Source organism: Chrysemys picta, chromosome 1, assembly GCF_011386835.1.
Source record: "Chrysemys picta bellii isolate R12L10 chromosome 1, ASM1138683v2, whole genome shotgun sequence".
NCBI classification, from domain to species: Eukaryota; Metazoa; Chordata; order Testudines; family Emydidae; genus Chrysemys; species Chrysemys picta.
This window is the reverse complement of record NC_088791.1, coordinates 2419510-2436970: the sequence shown is the minus strand read 5'-3', so window position 1 is coordinate 2436970 and position 17461 is coordinate 2419510. Positions and strand designations below refer to the sequence as shown.

Sequence of the window (17461 nt, the reverse complement as noted above, 5' to 3'; positions counted from 1 at the left end):
AGTCTCTTTCAAGTTCTGTCTGGTAGAGGTGTCGTTATTGAAGGTTCTTTGTGTTGTGTTAGTCTGTTAGTTCTGCAATGTTCACGTGTACATATTTTATTCTTTATGTCCATGCTGATGCCCAGCCATCACACTGATTTACTGGGCCTGTAACGCTGGCAGACCAGGTGCCAGCTCATGCCAACACTCCTAGATCTCCACTGAACACTGACAAATACAGAGCTGCAACCAATCTGGCTTGCCTGTGTATTAGTACTGTTCAAATAGTTATTAGAGTTATAAAAATATGCTTAGACTTTATGAAATGCTTGTAAGTTGCAGCGTGGATTAATCTCACTTATAATACCTGTATCCCTCGTTATAAGGTAATATTTAAGTGTTTGTAACTGTAAATCACCAGACAGGAGAGGAGCATTACCGGGGGTGAAATACTCCCCCCGACCCAACAGCTGAATTTTCAACTTGAAGCAGAAGGGGGAAAGTTATAAAAAGGCCAAAACAGGAGGAACTGTGCCCTGGTCTACACTACAGCATTACTTCAGTTTAACTATGTCACTAATCTACACCCCTGAGCAACGTAGTTATACCAACCTAGGTGCTGGTGTAGACAGTGCTGTGTCGGTGGGCCAGCTTCTTCCGCTGACGTAGCCACCGCCTCTCACAGAGCTGGAGTTATTAAGCTGACGGGAGAGCTCTCTCCGATGGGCTTAGAGCGTCTGCACCAGAAGCACTAAAGCGCTGATGCAAGTCTCTAGTGTAGACAAGCCCTGTATCTTTTATAAAGAAGAACAGGAGTACTTGTGGCACCTTAGAGACTAACAAATTTATTAGAGCATAAGCTTTTGTGGACTACAGCCCACTTCTTCGGATGCATATAGAATGGAACATATATTGAGGAGATATATATACACACATACAGAGAGCATAAACAGGTGGGAGTTGTCTTACCAACTCTGAGAGGCCAATTAATTAAAAGAAAAAAAACTTTTGAAGTGATAATCAAGCTAGCCCAGGACAGACAGTTTGATAATAAGTGTGAGAGTACTTACAAGGGGAGATAGAGTCAATGTTTGTAATGGCTCAGCCATTCCCAGTCCTTATTCAAACCGGAGTTGATTGTGTCTAGTTTGCATATCAATTCTAGCTCAGCAAACTATGCAAACTAGACACAATCAACTCCGGTTTGAATAAGGACTGGGAATGGCTGAGCCATTACAAACATTGACTCTATCTCCCCTTGTAAGTATTCTCACACTTCTTATCAAACTGTCTGTACTGGGCTAGCTTGATTATCACTTCAAAAGTTTTTTTTCTTTTAATTAATTGGCCTCTCAGAGTTGGTAAGACAACTCCCACCTGTTTATGCTCTCTGTATGTGTGTATATATATCTCCTCAATATATGTTCCATTCTATATGCATCCGAAGAATTGGGCTGTAGTCCACGAAAGCTTATGCTCTAATAAATTTGTTAGTCTCTAAGGTGCCACAAGTACTCCTGTTCTTCTTTTTGCGGATACAGACTAACACGGCTGTTACTCTGAAACCTGTATCTTTTATGCTGCTTGTACTCTGAGAGTCAAGGATTAGTGAGCATCAGCAAAGATCCCCAGCGCTTGGCCTGCGGTAGCCCTAAAGGACACTGAGAGCTTGCTTATGTATCTCTTCTGCCCGTCAGAGTTAGCTGCAACAAGGGCCGGGTTCAGTACCTAGGGGATCCTTTGCAACAATACAACACAAAACTGGCTTGAGCCCCCACCCAGTGACCTGGGACAATCACACACCACCCCCAGGGCACCTCTAAGAGGCAACACTTCCCCTCTCGCAAGCACGGAGTCTGAGTGTAGCAAAAACTTCTAATAAAAGGAGAGAAGTAACTCAGCATTAATTTGGGAAAACACCACACCTAGGGTTCATAAACACAAACCATGAGGAAAAGACCCACCCCCACGTAAGTTGGGCGGTGTCCTTTTCCCCTCAGGGTCTTAAGTCCAGCAACCCAAAAGTCCCTTTAATGTGCCCGTCCCTTGTCTGCACCCCACTCACAGTTGCTGTGCCCTGCTGTGCCCCGGGCCCTTTAAATCACTGCTGGAGCCCTGGGGTAGCGGCGGCAGCGGCCGGAGCCCCAGACCCTTAAATTGCCACTGGAGCCCCAAGGCAGCTGCCCCTTTTGCCACTCCTCCTCTCCCCCTCCCCCGGCATCAGTGGCCCTGCCAGTACGATCGGCTGTGTACCGGTGGCCACTTTCTTATCAGTACTGAACCGAGCCCTCTGGGTGCCCAGACTCTAAAACCTACCTCAGCCCTTGAGGGAGGGAGTGTCTCTTTAACTGGTCTTGGATCCCTCCTCTGCACAGGGACGGTGTCCTTCCTGGGGGAACCGGTCAGGCAGGGCCTCCAAGTGACTGGTGTGTGCATTGTCCCTGGACGTGTTGGCTGAGAAGTGTGTATCGGGTTCCACCTCCCCGTTCCTGCTATTGAATAACTTAATCCCTGCACACAGTGATCGGGAACAGTGTTGATAAACCATTACGAGCAGCTCCAGAATTGTCCCATGCTCATTGCTCACGTAACCCCGCAGGGCCGCGGGACAGACTGTTCTGAGCACGATGAGCAGGGGACAGGACCCTGGGCTATCGGGGTCACGGCGCTGCTCTGGGATGGCAAATCTGACTTTCCCATCTGACATCCAGACAGTCCCAAGGGTGAGGGCTTCATGGCTCAAGAGGTGTCAATTAAGGCAGCACTGAAGGCGCTTTCTGTGAAAGAGAAGAACCACCAGCAGCAGCAGCGGGGTGTCCAGAGGCCCCCAGGGGTCTGAGGACCAAAACCTGACGTGAAGGATGAGAGAGGCGAGCAAATGAGAGCACGGCGCCTCTCCAGGCAGCAGGGGAGAGCCAAAGCCAGCCAGGCAACAGAACGAGCGTCTCTACAACTCCTGGGCCTGATCCGCTGCCGTCGCAGTCAGTGACGCTCCACTGCAGTAAACCAGCAGAGCTCCCTGGCCACCAGCTGAGGACCTGGCCGTCGAGCTGCCCATCTTCTCCTCTGAGCCGCTGCTCCACAAACTAGTGTAGACAAGACGCCGTTGTGTTACCGTGCAAGGGCTCCCCCACAACCAAGAACACAGGTGCATCCACCCAGAATGCACATCACCCCCTCCAGCCTCCCCCCACCCTTCTCTAAAGCCAGGGAATGGGCAGTCAGCTTTCAGCCTGGACAAGGTGAGCAGTGGGGTTAAGCCCTAGCTCTGCCCCAGGGCTGGCCAGGAATGATGGGAAGGCAATAGCCTCTTCCACCATCCAACTTGCATCCGAGTATCTCTTCAGTGCTGAAATTCACATCGTCTCTAAAATCCACACGCCTAGTCAGAATGGCTTGAAATTTGGTAGGCCAGGTCGGGGCCTGGTCTGGACTCAAGGCTCAGACACTTGGGTAGCCACTTTGGAGTATGCCAATTCTATGGGCTTGGCTGTCCCACCTGGAACCACTGCTCTAGCAACTAGCCCACACTCCCCTCCCAGAGCCAGGTATGAAACCCAGGTGTCCTGGCTCCCAGCATCCTACTGCTCGCTAGCAAACAGCTGTGTGGTGCCTGGCAGAGCGCGCTGGCACAAGTGGCAGGGGGCTCTGGTGTGGACCTGAGGGTCCCTCATTCAGACCCTGCTCTGTGAGGGTAATTATGGTTCCACACAACCTTTGCCCGGTCGGGGGTGGCACTAGGAACTGGGAACCTCACAGAACGTCCCCGCCCTTAGCTAACCCTGCCATGTTCTCTGTGCGCTCCCCAGCCTGACTTCCAGTCACGCATCCCACGGGGGCCACAGCACGGCCCCTGCAGAGCATTGATCCAGCGAGTAATGGCCGAGGGACAGAGCACGCTGGGCACCGCGAGTGGCCTGTCACGGATCCGAGCAGACACCCCTTGCTGGCCACCCACTAGGAGGCTGTGAGGGGAAGCCAAGCCCCCGTGCTCAGGGTCCCCCAGCTGTGTTACGCTCCTGGAGCCTCGGCAAGCTGCAGCACAGGCCCCTCCCTTGGTGTCTCTGGCACACGCCTGGGCCCCAGCTCTCCGTCTGTTCCCCCATCTCGGAAATGGGGCTTTTCAGCCATGCTCACGCTTGGCCCCGTCAGACGCCTTTATGATCTTTTATCCTGCATCATGTACAGCACAGGAGAGTACGGAGCATCCCAAACGAGACCCACTAAATGTATGTCCCTGTCTCAGGCTCCTCACCACACAGGGCAGGGGCCCAACTGCCCTGGGCTGCCCAGAGCCCTTGGAGCCCTCTGGGCTCAGGAAAACAAGCAGCCCCCTCTGCCCCAGGAAGCTGCTACATACTGGGTGACGTCTCCTTCCTGGAGCCCCTCACCTCGCTTCGGTGTCCTTGCCATCTCCTGCCCATGCTACCATCCTCTTCCTGTCCGGCCCCTGTTCTTGTGGGTTTAAACCAGGGCACGAACCCCAGAGTGGCAGTGTGATCTAGACTTAGAGTTCTCCAAGTGTGAACACCTCAGGCACTATAACAGCCTTAAACACGGAGTCACAGACAGTCCCCGTGGATACTCCGATCCGTCATGCCACCCCAGTGAGCCTAGCTTGTGACAGATGGTCCCTGTTGCGACTCTCAGCCAGCCAGTAAAGCAGAAGGTTTATTCAAGGACAGGAACACAGTCTCAAGCAGAGCGTGTAGGTACGACCAGACCCCCCTCAATTAGGTCCCTCTGGGAGGTTCAGGGAGCTTAGACCCCAGCTTGGGGTTCCCTGCGTTGCACCACCCAGCCCCAACCGAAACTAAACTCCCAGCCCCTCCCGCTGCTCCTCTCCTTTGTTCAGTCTCCCGGGCAGAAGGTGTTAATTCTCCCCACCCCCGTTCCTGGCTCAGGTTACAGCTCAGGTAGCTCCCTTCAAGGGAAGTCCCACATCCCCACTGCAACCCCCCTGCAACATTCCCAGGTCAAATCTGCCCTGCTCCCTGCTCCGTCACATCTCTCCCCCCTTCGAGACTGAACTGAGCGGGGTCACTCTGACCAGTGACCTGGGGAAGTTCAGGGCTCCCTCTCCGGGACAACGCGTCCGCTATCAGGTTGTCACGTCCCTTCACATGGACCACGTCCATGTCATAATCCTGCAGGAGCAGGCTCCATCTCAGGAGCTTGGCGTTGGCTCCTTTCATCTGGTGCAGCCAGGTCAGGGGAGAGTGGTCGGTGTGCACGGTGAAGTGACGCCCAAAGAGATATGGCTCTAGTTTCTTGAGGGCCCACACCATGGCCAGGCATTCCTTCTCGATGGCCGCGTAGTTCTGCTCCCGGGGTAGTAACTTCTTGCTCAGGTACACGATGGGGTGTCTCTCCCCCTTTTCATCCTCCTGCATTAACACCGCCCCCAGTCCTGTGTCTGAGGCGTCGGTGAACACCATAAAGGGCTTGTCAAAGTCTGGGTTTGCCAGAACTGGGCCACTGACCAGAGCCTCCTTCAGCGCCCGGAGAGCCTCCTGGCACTCCTCGGTCCAGACCACTTTGTCTGGCTTCCCCTTCTTGCACAGCTCAGTGATGGGGGCGGCTATGGCGCTAAAGTGGGGCACGAACCTCCGATAGTACCCTGCCATCCCAATAAAGGCTTGGACCTGCTTTTTGGTTTGAGGAGCGGGCCAGTCTCTGATCACCTCCACTTTGGCTGGTTCCGGCTTTAGGCAGCCGCTTCCCACCCGGTGGCCTAGGTAGGATACCTCAGCCATCCCCACCTTGCACTTCTCCGGTTTTACGGTCAGCCCAGCCTTCTGGAGTCGGTCCAGCACTTGTCTAACCTGGGATATGTGGTCCTCCCAGGTCTGGCTAAAGACACAGATGTCATCGATATACGCCACGGCAAAACTCTCCATCCCCCTCAGTAGCTGATCCACCAGGCGCTGGAAGGTGGCCGGCGCTCCCTTGAGGCCGAAGGGCAGGGTCAGGAACTCATAGAGCCCCAGAGGGGTGACAAAGGCCGATTTCAGCCTGGCATCTGCATCCAGCGGCACTTGCCAATAGCCCTTTGTAAGATCCATGGTGGTAAGGTACCGAGCACCTCCCAGCTTGTCTAGGAGCTCGTCCGGCCTGGGCATGGGGTAGGCATCGGCTACAGTGATGGCATTGAGCTTCCGATAGTCCACACAGAACCGGATCGACCCGTCCTTTTTGGGGACCAGCACCACCGGCGAGGCCCAAGGGCTGGAAGACGGCTGGATCACCCCCAAAGCCAGCATGTCATTGACCTCTCTTTCCAGGTCCTGAGCAGTTTTCCCTGTGGCTCGGAAGGGGGAGCATTTTATAGGTGGGTGCGATCCTGTCTGCACCCGGTGGACAGTCAGATTAGTGCGTCCAGGCTGGTTGGAAAACAGCTGCTGGTACAGATGCAGCACCCCTCCGATCTCAGCTCGCTGGGCAGGGGTTAGCCGATCAGAGAGGGGAATTGCTTCCAGGGGGAAGCCAACTCTTGTCCCAGGGAATAGATCTACTAAAGGGTCATCTCCCTGCCCCTCCCACTGTCCACACACGGCCAACACCATATTCCCCCTGTCATAATATGGCTTCATCATATTCACATGGTACACCCGGTGGTGGTGTGCCCGGTTCGACAGCTCCACCACATAGTTTACCTCGTTTAGTTGCTTGACAACCTTGAAGGGCCCTTCCCAGGCGGCCTGGAGTTTGTTTTTCCTCACGGGGATGAGGACCATCACCTGATCCCCAGTGGCGAAGGCGCGGGCCCGTGCTGTGCGGTCATACCAGACCTTCTGCTTCCTCTGGGCTCTGGCCAGATTCTCCCTGGCCAGGCCCATGAGCTCGGCAAGTCGTTCCCGGAAGGTCAGGACATACTCCACCACCGACTCTCCGTCAGGAGTGGCCTTCCCCTCCCATTCGTCTCTCATCAGGTCGAGGGGCCCCCTTACCCGCCTTCCATATAGCAGTTCGAAAGGCGAAAACCCGGTAGACTCCTGGGGTACCTCCCTGTACGCAAACAGCAGGTGAGGTAAGTACTTGTCCCAGTCCTGCGGGTGCTGATTCATAAATGTTTTCAGCATCATTTTTAGCGTCCCATTGAACCTCTCCACCAGCCCGTTGGATTGGGGGTGATATGCTGAGGCCCAGTTGTGCCGGACCCCACATCTCTCCCACAAGCACCGGAGTAGGGCCGACATGAAGTTGGACCCTTGGTCCGTCAAGACTTCCTTGGGGAACCCCACTCGGCTGAAAATGGTCAGCAGCGCATCCGCCACAGTGTCTGCTTCAATGGACGATAAGGGCACTGCCTCGGGGTAGCGGGTGGCGAAATCTACCACCACCAGGATGTATTTCTTCCCAGACCGGGTCGTCTTGCTGAGAGGTCCCACTATGTCCATGGCCACCTTCTGGAAAGGCTCCTCTATGATGGGCAAAGGTCTCAATGCTGCCTTCCCCTTGTCCCGGGCCTTCCCCACCCTCTGGCAGGGGTCACAGGATCGGCAGTACTGCCGGACGTTGGTGAAGACCCCGGGCCAGTAAAAGTTCTGTAGCAGCCTCTGCCTGGTGCGCCGGATCCCCTGGTGCCCTGCGAGAGGGATGTCATGGGCCAGGTACAGTAGCTTGTGGCGAAACTTCTGGGGAACCACCAGCTGCCTCCTGATCCCCCACGACTCCACTTCCCCCGGGGGAGCCCACTCTCGGTAGAGGAACCCCTTCTCCCACAGGAACCTCTCCTTGCATCCTCTCCTCATGGTCTGTCCCACACTGAGGTCAGCCAGGCCCCTTAGCTTCCGCAGGGAGGGGTCCTTCTGCAACTCGGCCTGGAACTCGGCGGCTGAGGAAGGGATGGGGACCTGCTCCCTCTCGTCGGCTGGGTCGGAAGCCCCAGCCACCCCGCGGCCTGTCCTTGGGTGTTCCCTCCCCACCCGGGAAGGGTTCGGTGCCTCCGGTGGGACATCCTTCCCAAGGTCAGGGCGTAGTGCCCCTCGCCGGCTCTGGCTACGGGTCACGACTAAGGCGGTCTGGGGGCTGCTTGGCCAGTCCTCTAGGTCCCCCCCCATCAACACCTCAGTGGGCAAATGGTGGTGCACTCCCACGTCCTTGGGGCCCTCCTTGGCCCCCCATTTCAGGTGTACCCTCGCTACGGGAACCTTGAATGGGGTCCCGCCCACCCCGGTCAGGGTCAGGAAGGTGTTGGGCACCACCCGATCTGGGGCCACCACCTCGGGCCGGGCCAGTGTCACCTCTGCGCCCGTGTCCCAGTATCCATAAACTTTCTTCCCATCCACCTCCAGGGGAACAAGGCACTCGCTCCGCAGGGACAGCCCCGCGCCAACCCTGTAAACGGAGAACTTTGAATCCGGAGCATCTGGCCCCCCAGAGAAGCTGGCCGGGGGCCCTTCTCTCTCTTGAGCAGTTGATAAGCTGCCAGCCCCTCTTGCGTGGGAAGCCTGCCCCTCGTCCGTCTGGGCCTCTACCAAGTTAACCCGGTGCGGGTTCGGTCTGCTCAGTCTGTCCTTGAGCTTGGGGCACTGGGCCCGAACGTGGCCTCTTCGGCCGCAGTAATAGCAGCTCAGGTCCCGTGGGTCCCCTCGAGCCGGTCGGTTGTCCCTGATGCTGGGCCTTCCCCGTGGGAGGGGATTCCCCATATTCCCCCTTTGGGAGGTCCCAGGGTGACTCTCTCTCTGCATCGCGGCGGGCCTGTTCCTTTGGGGCTCCTCCCTGCCACCCCCTGACCGGCTCTTTACAAACTCATCAGCCAGCTGCCCGGCGTGTCGCGGGTTCTCTGGCTTTCTGTCCACCAACCACAGCCTCAGGTCGGATGGGCACCGCTCATACAGTTGCTCCAGTACCAGCAGTTTAATCAGGTCCTCCTTCGTCTGGGCCCCACCAGCCCACTTGCTGGCGTATCTTTCCATGCGGACGGCTAGTTGCAAATATGAGATCTCAGGGGTTTTATCTTGACCCCGGAACCTTTCCCGGTACATCTCAGGAGTCAGCCCAAACTCTCGTAGCAGGGCCCTTTTGAATAGTTCGTAGTCCCCTTTCTCTGCCTCTCCCAGTTGGCGGTACAATGCCACGGATTTGGGGTCCAGTAAGGGGGTAAGGACCCGGAGTCTGTCCGCGGGATCCACCCGGTGCAGCTCGCAGGCCGTCTCAAAGGCCTCCAGGAAGTCATCCATGTCCTCCCCCTCCTTGTATGGGGCCATGATGCACTTATCAAAGCTCCGTGCAGTCCTGGGTCCCCCATCACTCACCGCAGCCGGGGGTTCGCTGCCCCTCAGTCTCGCCAGTTCCAGTTCGCGCTGATGCTGTCTCTCATTCTCCTGTCTCTGTCTCTCATTCTCCTGTCTCTGTCTCTCATTCTCCTCCCGTTCACGCTGATGCTGTCTCTCTGTCTCCTCCCGTTCACGCTGATGCTGTCTCTCTTTCTCCTCCCGTTCATGCTGACGCTGTCTCTCTTCATGCTGTCTCTGTTGTTCACGATCCTCCAGCTCCCTCAGTTTTAGCTCTTTCTCCCATTCCAGCCAATTCCGCTCCCCGGATGCCGAACGTCGCCGGGAGGCTCCTCTGCTGGCCGGCGGGCTTCGCCGGGGGGACCCCCTGCTGGCCGGGGGGATCACGGCGCCTTCGGTATTTGCTGGGCTCCTCCCCACCCTTCCCCTAGGCATAGGAAGGAGGGGTCTCGGGAAGCCCTCAGCAGCCGGCTGACCACTCCCAGCTGGGACAGACACTGGTGCCTGCGCTGCATTTGCCAGGCTGCTTCCCTGAGACACAGGGATCAGTTCATTCGCGCGATCTTCCGCCTCCAGCTGGGCAATGAGCTGTTCTTTGGTGAGCCTCCCAATGCGCAGCTGCCTCTGCTTGCACAGCTCCACCAGGTCGCTCTTAAGCCGCTTGGCATACATCTTCCTGCTGGCCACTCACCGGCCTGTGTGCTCACAGCTCCCCACAGTTCCCAGGGGGACCCTTAGTGTGCCAGCCCTTCTCGAGGTCACCGCCTCTCTGCCAGGGTCGAGCTGCAGACTCCTCCGCCCCTGGGACCACTCGCTGCGATCCCCCCGGGGGACCCTGTTACTGCAAAAGTCCTTCTCGCTGGTCACACACTCCCAGGGGTAATAACCGTCTCTCTCCCACTCTTCAGCAGGCCTGGTCCCCGTCAATCCCCCTTCGTTTTACTGCTCCCCAGTCACTTACTGCAGGAAGCGCCGTCCACGGGGTGCAGTAGATCCCGTCGCTGCCACCAGTTGTTGCGGATTGTGGGGGAGTTAGGGCCCTGCACCCCTCTTCCCGAGATTCACTGCGACTCTCAGCCAGCCAGTAAAGCAGAAGGTTTATTCAAGGACAGGAACACAGTCTCAAGCAGAGCGTGTAGGTACGACCAGACCCCCCTCAATTAGGTCCCTCTGGGAGGTTCAGGGAGCTTAGACCCCAGCTTGGGGTTCCCTGCGTTGCACCACCCAGCCCCAACCGAAACTAAACTCCCAGCCCCTCCCGCTGCTCCTCTCCTTTGTTCAGTCTCCCGGGCAGAAGGTGTTAATTCTCCCCACCCCCGTTCCTGGCTCAGGTTACAGCTCAGGTAGCTCCCTTCAAGGGAAGTCCCACATCCCCACTGCAACCCCCCTGCAACATTCCCAGGTCAAATCTGCCCTGCTCCCTGCTCCGTCACAGTCCCTTACACCAAAACTCACAGCAATATTCCAGTTACTCCCAGTCCCAAAGGACCAGTCATTTACTGCAGGTCAATTGCACTTTAGATCTTACACCGAAGGCAACGCTTGTAGCCAATCCTACAATAAACTATCCACCGATTTATTAATAGGAAAAGGAAACAAGAGCTAGTCAGAAGATTAAAGCAGGTGAGCCCGGCTGACTACAGCCGTGTATTTGTCAGTGTTCAATTGAGGCACAAAGATCTTGGCATGAGCTGGCACCTGGTCTGCCAGCGTCACCCCTACCCACTCCCGAGCACTTGGCCTCTTTTGTTCTCCTCCAGGTAACTTTCCACTGCTCCTACTTCCCCCCTCCCGTCAGAGGAATCAGCTAAATGGGGATTTCTAAGGATGCTACTGCTTTTTATAACATAGCGTTTTGTGAGGTTTAAGCACCATTATTAATCTTAAGCATTTGCCTTTGCGCCTGTGTGGGGTGTACATGGTACCGGCCCTGTCAGCAGTGGTGGTTTCACATACACGTAGGAACTCATGATACAGCGGTATTTCATAACACCACTTCCCAAGAGCAATCGGAGTGCATGTGTTATACAGATGTGGCCCCAATTCATCACAGCCCCCTCTGCCCCCCGCCCCTGTTTGCAGCCACACAATCCCAGTTATGGAGGCTAATGATGCATATGGGAATTTCTTACAATTACTTTACTTTGGCCCCTGCCTCTGGCCTCGCGGGCGTCTCGAAATGTTTACACAGCCTCCCTGAGCGAGTCTGGAGGGATGCCAGCGCTGGCTCTCGGGAGCACACGCTGTAATCCCGGCAAGCCGCTGACATGGGTGACTGGGAAAGAATTTCTCATGGCATGAAGAGAGCAAATATTTGTGCAGAAAGAGAGTGAAGAGCCCTTGGGGCAGCAGGAGATCTGGGACAGGAACCTTCTTCATCCAGGTGGCCCTCAGGGACCAGCCGTGTTCTGAGCTGCTTGTGACCCCTGGGCGTCTGAAAGGGTCGAGCTAAACGACCTCCACCTGGACAGGCCCAGGCCCCGGGAGATTGGGCTCCCTGACTCCAGTGTGATGGGCAGGGGCACACTTGGCTGGAGACCCCCCCAGATACAGGCTGGTGGGGAGGCCATGGGGATCCTGAGGGTGCCCCATCTCAGGATCACAGAGCACCTCTTAGCAGAGACCCCGTGCTCCAGGTCACATCGTGCAATGCAAGTCAGCCATGACAAGTGTGTTTCTGCTCATTGTGGGAGGGAGACAGGCGGGGGGCAGATCCCTGGTGAGCAGGTGCCGGGGAGGGGGCGGATCCCTGGTGAGAAGGTGCCGGGGGAGGGGGAAGTTCCCTGGTGAGAAGGTGTTGGGGGAGGGGGCGGATCCCTGGTGAGCAGGCATTGGGGGAGGGGGCAGAGCTCTGGTGAGAAGGTGCCGGGGGAGGGGGCAGATCCCTGGTGGGCAGGCATTGGGGGAGGGAGAAGATCCCTGGTGAGAAGGTGTTGGGGGAGGGGGTGGATCCCTGGTGAGCAGGCACCGGGGGGAGGGGGAAGATCTCTGGTGAGCAGGCGCCGGGGGAGAGGGCGGATCCCTGGTGAGCAGGCATTGGGGGAGGGGGAAGATCCCTGGTGAGAAGGTGTTGGGGGAGGGGGCGGATCCCTGGTGAACAGGCGCCGGGGGAGGGGGCGGATCCCTGGTGAGCAGGCATTGGGGGAGGGGGCGGATCCCTGGTGAGCAGGCACCAGGGGAGGGGGCGGATCCCTGGTGAGCAGGCATTGGGGGAGGGTGCGGATCCCTGGTGAGCAGGCACCAGGGGAGGGGGCGGATCCCTGGTGAGCAGGTGCTGGGGGAGGTGGTGGATCCCTGGTGAGCAGGCACTGGGGGGAGGGGGTAGATCCCTGGTGAGCAGGCGCCGGGGGAGAGGGCGGATCCCTGGTGAGCAGGCACCGGGGGAGAGGGCGGATCCCTGGTGGGCAGGCATTGGGGGAGGGGGAAGATCCCTGGTGAGAAGGTGTTGGGGGAGGGGGCGGATCCCTGGTGAGCAGGCGCTGGAGGAGGGGGCAGATCCCTGGTGAGCAGGCATTGGGGGAGGGGGCGGATCCCTGGTGAGCAGGCGCCGGGGGAGGGGGCAGATCCCTGGTGAGCAGGTGCTGGGGGAGGTGGTGGATTCCTGGTGAGCAGGCGCCGGGGGAGGTGGTGGATCCCTGGTGAGCAGGCGCTGGGGGGAGGGGGCGGATCCCTGGTGAGCAGGCGCCGGGGGAGTGGGCGGATCCCTGGTGAGCAGGCGCTGGGGGAGGGGGCGGATCCCTGGTGAGCAGGTGCTGGGGGAGGGAGCGGATCCCTGGTGAGCAGGTGCTGGGGGAGGTGGTGGATCCCTGGTGAGCAGGCACTGGGGGGAGGGGGTAGATCCCTGGTGAGCAGGCGCCAGGGGAGGGGGCAGATCCCTGGTGAGCAGGTGCCGGGGGAGGTGGTGGATCCCTGGTGAGCAGGCGCCGGGGGAGGTGGTGGATCCCTGGTGAGCAGGCACTGGGGGGAGGGGGTAGATCCCTGGTGAGCAGGCGCCGGGGGAGGGGGCAGATCCCTGGTGAGCAGGCGCCAGGGGAGGGGGCAGATCCTTGGTGAGCAGGCACTAGGGGAGGGGGAAGATCCCTGGTGAGCAGACACCGGGGGAGGGAGCGGATCCCTGGTGAGCAGGCGCTGGGGGGAGGGGCGGATCCCTGGTGAGCAGGCACCGGGGGAGGGAGCGGATCCCTGGTGAGCAGGCGCCGGGGAGGAGGTGGATCCCTGGTGAGCAGGCGCCGGGGGGAGGGGGCGGATCCCTGTTTGGGACTGGGGGAGGGGGCAGATCCCTGGTGAGCAGGCACCAGGGGAGGGGGCGGATCCCTGGTGAGCAGGCGCCAGGGGAGGGGGCGGATCCCTGGTTGGGACTGGGCCCTTTCTTAGCTCATCACCTCCAGCTGGCACTGGTGCAGTGGGCGTGCAGAGCGGCCGGGGAGGTGGAGCAGCCTGGCTGGCTGTGTTAAAGGACAGTTGCTCTAGGATCAGGCCGAGGGCAGGGTTGATCCGGGAGTAGCCAGGGGATGCAGCCGGCCCCGTTACGTCTAGACTCCCGGCCCAGCTGACCGAGCTCGGCCCAGCCGCTCCCAGAGGTTGCCAAGGCTCAGTGCTGTGCGCACCCTGAGGGCTCTCGGGGCAGCTTGGTCATGTCCCAGGTAGCCCCCCGCACACAGTTCCCCCCCCGAGGCTGGCGATGGAGGGTGCAGCTCTAAACTCCTGCCAGCGTCAGAACGTCTCCTCCCGTGGGTTGGGATGAGGCTGCGGGAGGGTGTCACACCAGCCAGGGAGCAACAGCCCCCACCCGTGTGGGAGCACAGACTGCTGCTGGCTCAAGTGAGGGGATTGGCCGGTGCCTCTGCTAGTTCCTTCGGAGAGGTCCCAGAAGAGGGCACGTGGATCCGCTTCTTGCAGCTGCACCATGGCACGTAGAGAGGCTGCCGCTGGCCCCACCCGCCCTGCGGATTCACAAGTGTGATGCTTTGGAGAGCTCTGCTCTGCCGCCCTGGAGGGGACGTGGGCTGCACTGGGATCCGTGTGACCCTTGGCTCTGTGTCTCACTCCCACCCGGCCGGGGGTGGAGTGTCTGATCCCCCAGTGCCTGGCCGAGACCGGGGCCTAGTTTACACCGGAGAAGGTTTGCTAGGGTAGCTATACAGGCGCAAACCCGCCTACTGTAGCTACAGCTGCAGCTTAGACCAGCTAAATGTTCTCCTGATAGAGTTTATACCGATTCCTGGAAGGAAATGCACTCTACCAGCAACAGCACTGCCCCGCTGGAATAACTGCGTCCGCACTGGGGCTTTGGCTGGAATTCGAGTGCCAGAAAAACCACCCTGACCACTGTTGCTGTAACGGCAAAAGCTTTAAGTGTAGATTTGGCCTGAGGCGGTGCCGGGTTTGACCTGTCCAGGTGGGGGCTCCCACCCTTCCCTTGGGGGACGGTGCCCCAGCCCCACAGATCCTCCTGATCATCAGCCTCGGTTCCCTTTGCCTGCAATTCCCCCATGGCTCCCCGTGTCTGTCCCTGCACCCCACGACGATTGTCCCCCCCTGCAGCCTACCCTGCCCGGTGGGGCTGGGAGGGCCCTGCCCAGAGGCACCTGATTGCAGAAGTCTCCTATGTCTGGGTGCAGCGCGGGCTCCCTACAATGCGGGGCAGTGCTGTTGGCTGGGGAACAGTGGGGAGCTGAGCCGAGACCAGACCCCTTGATGGGCCAGATGCAGCATGAGACTTGCCTGGTGCCTGTTCCCCCTGGGCCCAAGGACTGGGACTGCCTGACCCACCAGCAGAGTGTGGGGAGCAGCCGAGGGTGATAATGGCTCTCCAGCTGCCACCCCCCCCGTCCTGCCACCCCCCCGCCCCACGCCTGAGCTGAGCGGATGGGTGGGGAAATGTCCTTAATCTCTGTTTGCTCTGGGCTTGGATTACCTGGTTTGGCAGGTGGTTCAACTTTCCTGTTCAGCCCCCACCCTGCCCCCCTTCCTCCTGCTGGGCTATAAACCCCCCGGGACCCAGCGCCCAGCACAGGCTGAGCTCCAGTTCCCAGCGCTACGGACCAGCCGCCCAGACAGACAGACAGACAGACGGACAGGTGAGTCCCTGCCCCCTCCCGGCCTCCCTCCCCCTGCTGGGCTATAAACCCCTCGAGACCCAGTGCCCTGCATAGGCTGAGCTCCACTTCCCAGCGCTACGGACCAGCCGCCCAGACAGACAGACAGACGGACAGGTGAGTCCCTGCCCCCTCCCGGACTCCCTCTCCTTGCTGGGCGCTGGCTCTCGGTGGCAGCCGAGCCCTGTGACGGGGCCTCATGGCCGCACTTGCCCTGTGTGAGTCCCTGGGGCCGTCTCTGTCCCACCCCTTCCCCCACAGCGCGGCCCCGGCACCCCGTCCCCATGTGTCGGTGCTGAGCGTCCTCTCCCTGGGGCTCTGCTCCCCACGCCCCTGCCCTGCCCTGCCCTGCCCTGCCCGGCTGGAGACGAGGGGCAGGGAGAGCCGCAGGCTGATGGGCCCTTGGGAACCAGCCCAGGGACACGGGCCCCACACAGCTCCCCTGCCCCACAGGGGTCTGTGAGCCTGGACCCCTGGGGCTGGGGGCTGGGATCCCTCAGGTCCCTTCCAGTCCGGCCAGGCCCTTAGCAAACAGCCCGGCTCCGAAGCACCTCACCCGGGAAATGCCCCATGGCAGTGTGGGGTCACTCCCAGGGTGTCTCAGGCTCTCGTGGCCCTATCTCTTTGTGTGTTTTCTCCCCAGGGGAAGCGAGAAGATGGGGCCAGTCGCCTACTTCAGCCTCTGCCTCCTCGGCTGCCTGATCTTTAACCCCTCGCTGTCAGGTGAGTCCCTGCCCGGCCCCTCGGAGCTGGAGCCCCCAGGGGCTGCTTGCCGTGGTGGGAAGTGAATTTATATCACTGCCCTGCCTGCAGAGCCCCTTCCCCACTGAGTCCATAATCCAGGAGCCCAGCCAGGGGCTCAGTGCCCACCCTGGGGAGACGCCGCCACCCGCTGCCCCTGGCGCTGGGTGAGAACTGAGGCCGGAGAAGCTCGTTCCTGGCCGGGATTGCCTCTGTCCAAGGGATGCAGTAGGGTGGGGGACCTGGGGTGTGGGCTCCGTATCTCCCCCCGAGCTGGGAATCCAGGAGCTCATTACAGCAGGTGCAGGGGGGGTTCTCATCCCCCCCCACAGTGCACTGGCTCCTTCCCTGCCCACAGGAAGCCCTGGGGAAAGGAGCCCCTGCCCCATGCAAACCCAGAGGCCCTGCCCGGCTGGGATCCCTGCTCAGGGCTGGTTCCAGGGGCCCCGTTCTGCCAATGTGGGGTCTGGGCAAACCCAGCGCCAGGACTGGAGGGTCCTGCCAGCCAGACACAGCCCCAAACGGGATCCCATGTTATTCGTGCTAATGGGAAAGCCACAGCTCTGCCTCTGAAACAGCCTCTAACCGCGGTGTCCTGTCCCCACCATTGCCCCCAACCCCGGCCCCCTCTCTCTGCAGGGGCACGAGCTGCATCCTGTCCCATGGGCTGGCTACACTTCCAAGACGACTGCTATGGATACTTCCCCCAGGAGGCAACCTGGAGAAGGGCTGAGGTGAGGGTCTGGGGACCCAGCTGGGGTGCAGGAGGGCTCAGCATTAGGGCCCTAAGCCTTAGGGCTGCTCAGTGCTGGACACACCACTCCCTGGGGCGCCAGTCCTGTGCCCACTGTGCCACGACGCAGAGGTTAGCACTGTAGGCGCGTCAGCTCCAGGCCTGTAGGGGGAGCCCCGGTGGGTCCCGATACCCACCCGACAGGCTCAGGGCAGGGCAGTGACTGGGGCTGGCGGGAATGGGGAGGTTGCAGATACCCCTGAGATACAGAGGCTTAATCACTTACAGCTCAAAGTGAGCAACCGCGGCTCTTGTTTGGCCCCTGGGCCAGTCCAGTCGCCAGTCAGGGCCCTGCAGGCCAGTGCCAGAGGTGGGGGCTCTCTAGTCCAGCAAACAGGCTGGTTTCCAGGTCAGGCTCATTTAGCGTCTCTCCCTGGGGCCCTGGCCAGCCACTGCTGCTCCCCCATACGCCCCACACAGCCCTGCCCCTGGCTGTAGTGTCCAACAGTCCCAGCCTGTCCCACACATGGCTCTGTCCACAACTCCTGGGCGCTCTGCTTTGAATCCAGCTTCCCTGCAGCTCCTGGGTCCCCAGGCCATGGCTGCTTTCCCCATCACTCACTGGTCAGGGCCCTTCCTCCAACCCCGCCAGACGGAAGGGCTGTGCCGTG

At 59.6% G+C, this 17461-nt stretch overlaps 1 protein-coding gene across 4 annotated transcripts in view; it reads left to right on the top strand.

The window, feature by feature from the left end:
- Window positions 1–17461, top strand: part of LOC103306556 (dromaiocalcin-1-like) — a 52023-nt gene that overhangs the window by 25999 nt on the left and 8563 nt on the right. For 2 of the 4 annotated variants that reach the window (XM_065594456.1, XM_065594398.1), the window contains exons 3-4: window positions 15960–16039; window positions 16697–16791. In XM_065594456.1, coding sequence (XP_065450528.1) covers window positions 15973–16039; window positions 16697–16791 — 162 coding nt within the window. In that variant the 5' untranslated portion in view covers window positions 15960–15972. Of the gene's footprint in view, window positions 1–15128; window positions 15434–15959; window positions 16040–16696; window positions 16792–17461 lie in introns of those variants that run through there. The other 2 variants (XM_024110703.3, XM_065594282.1) reach the window with 2 other exon arrangements.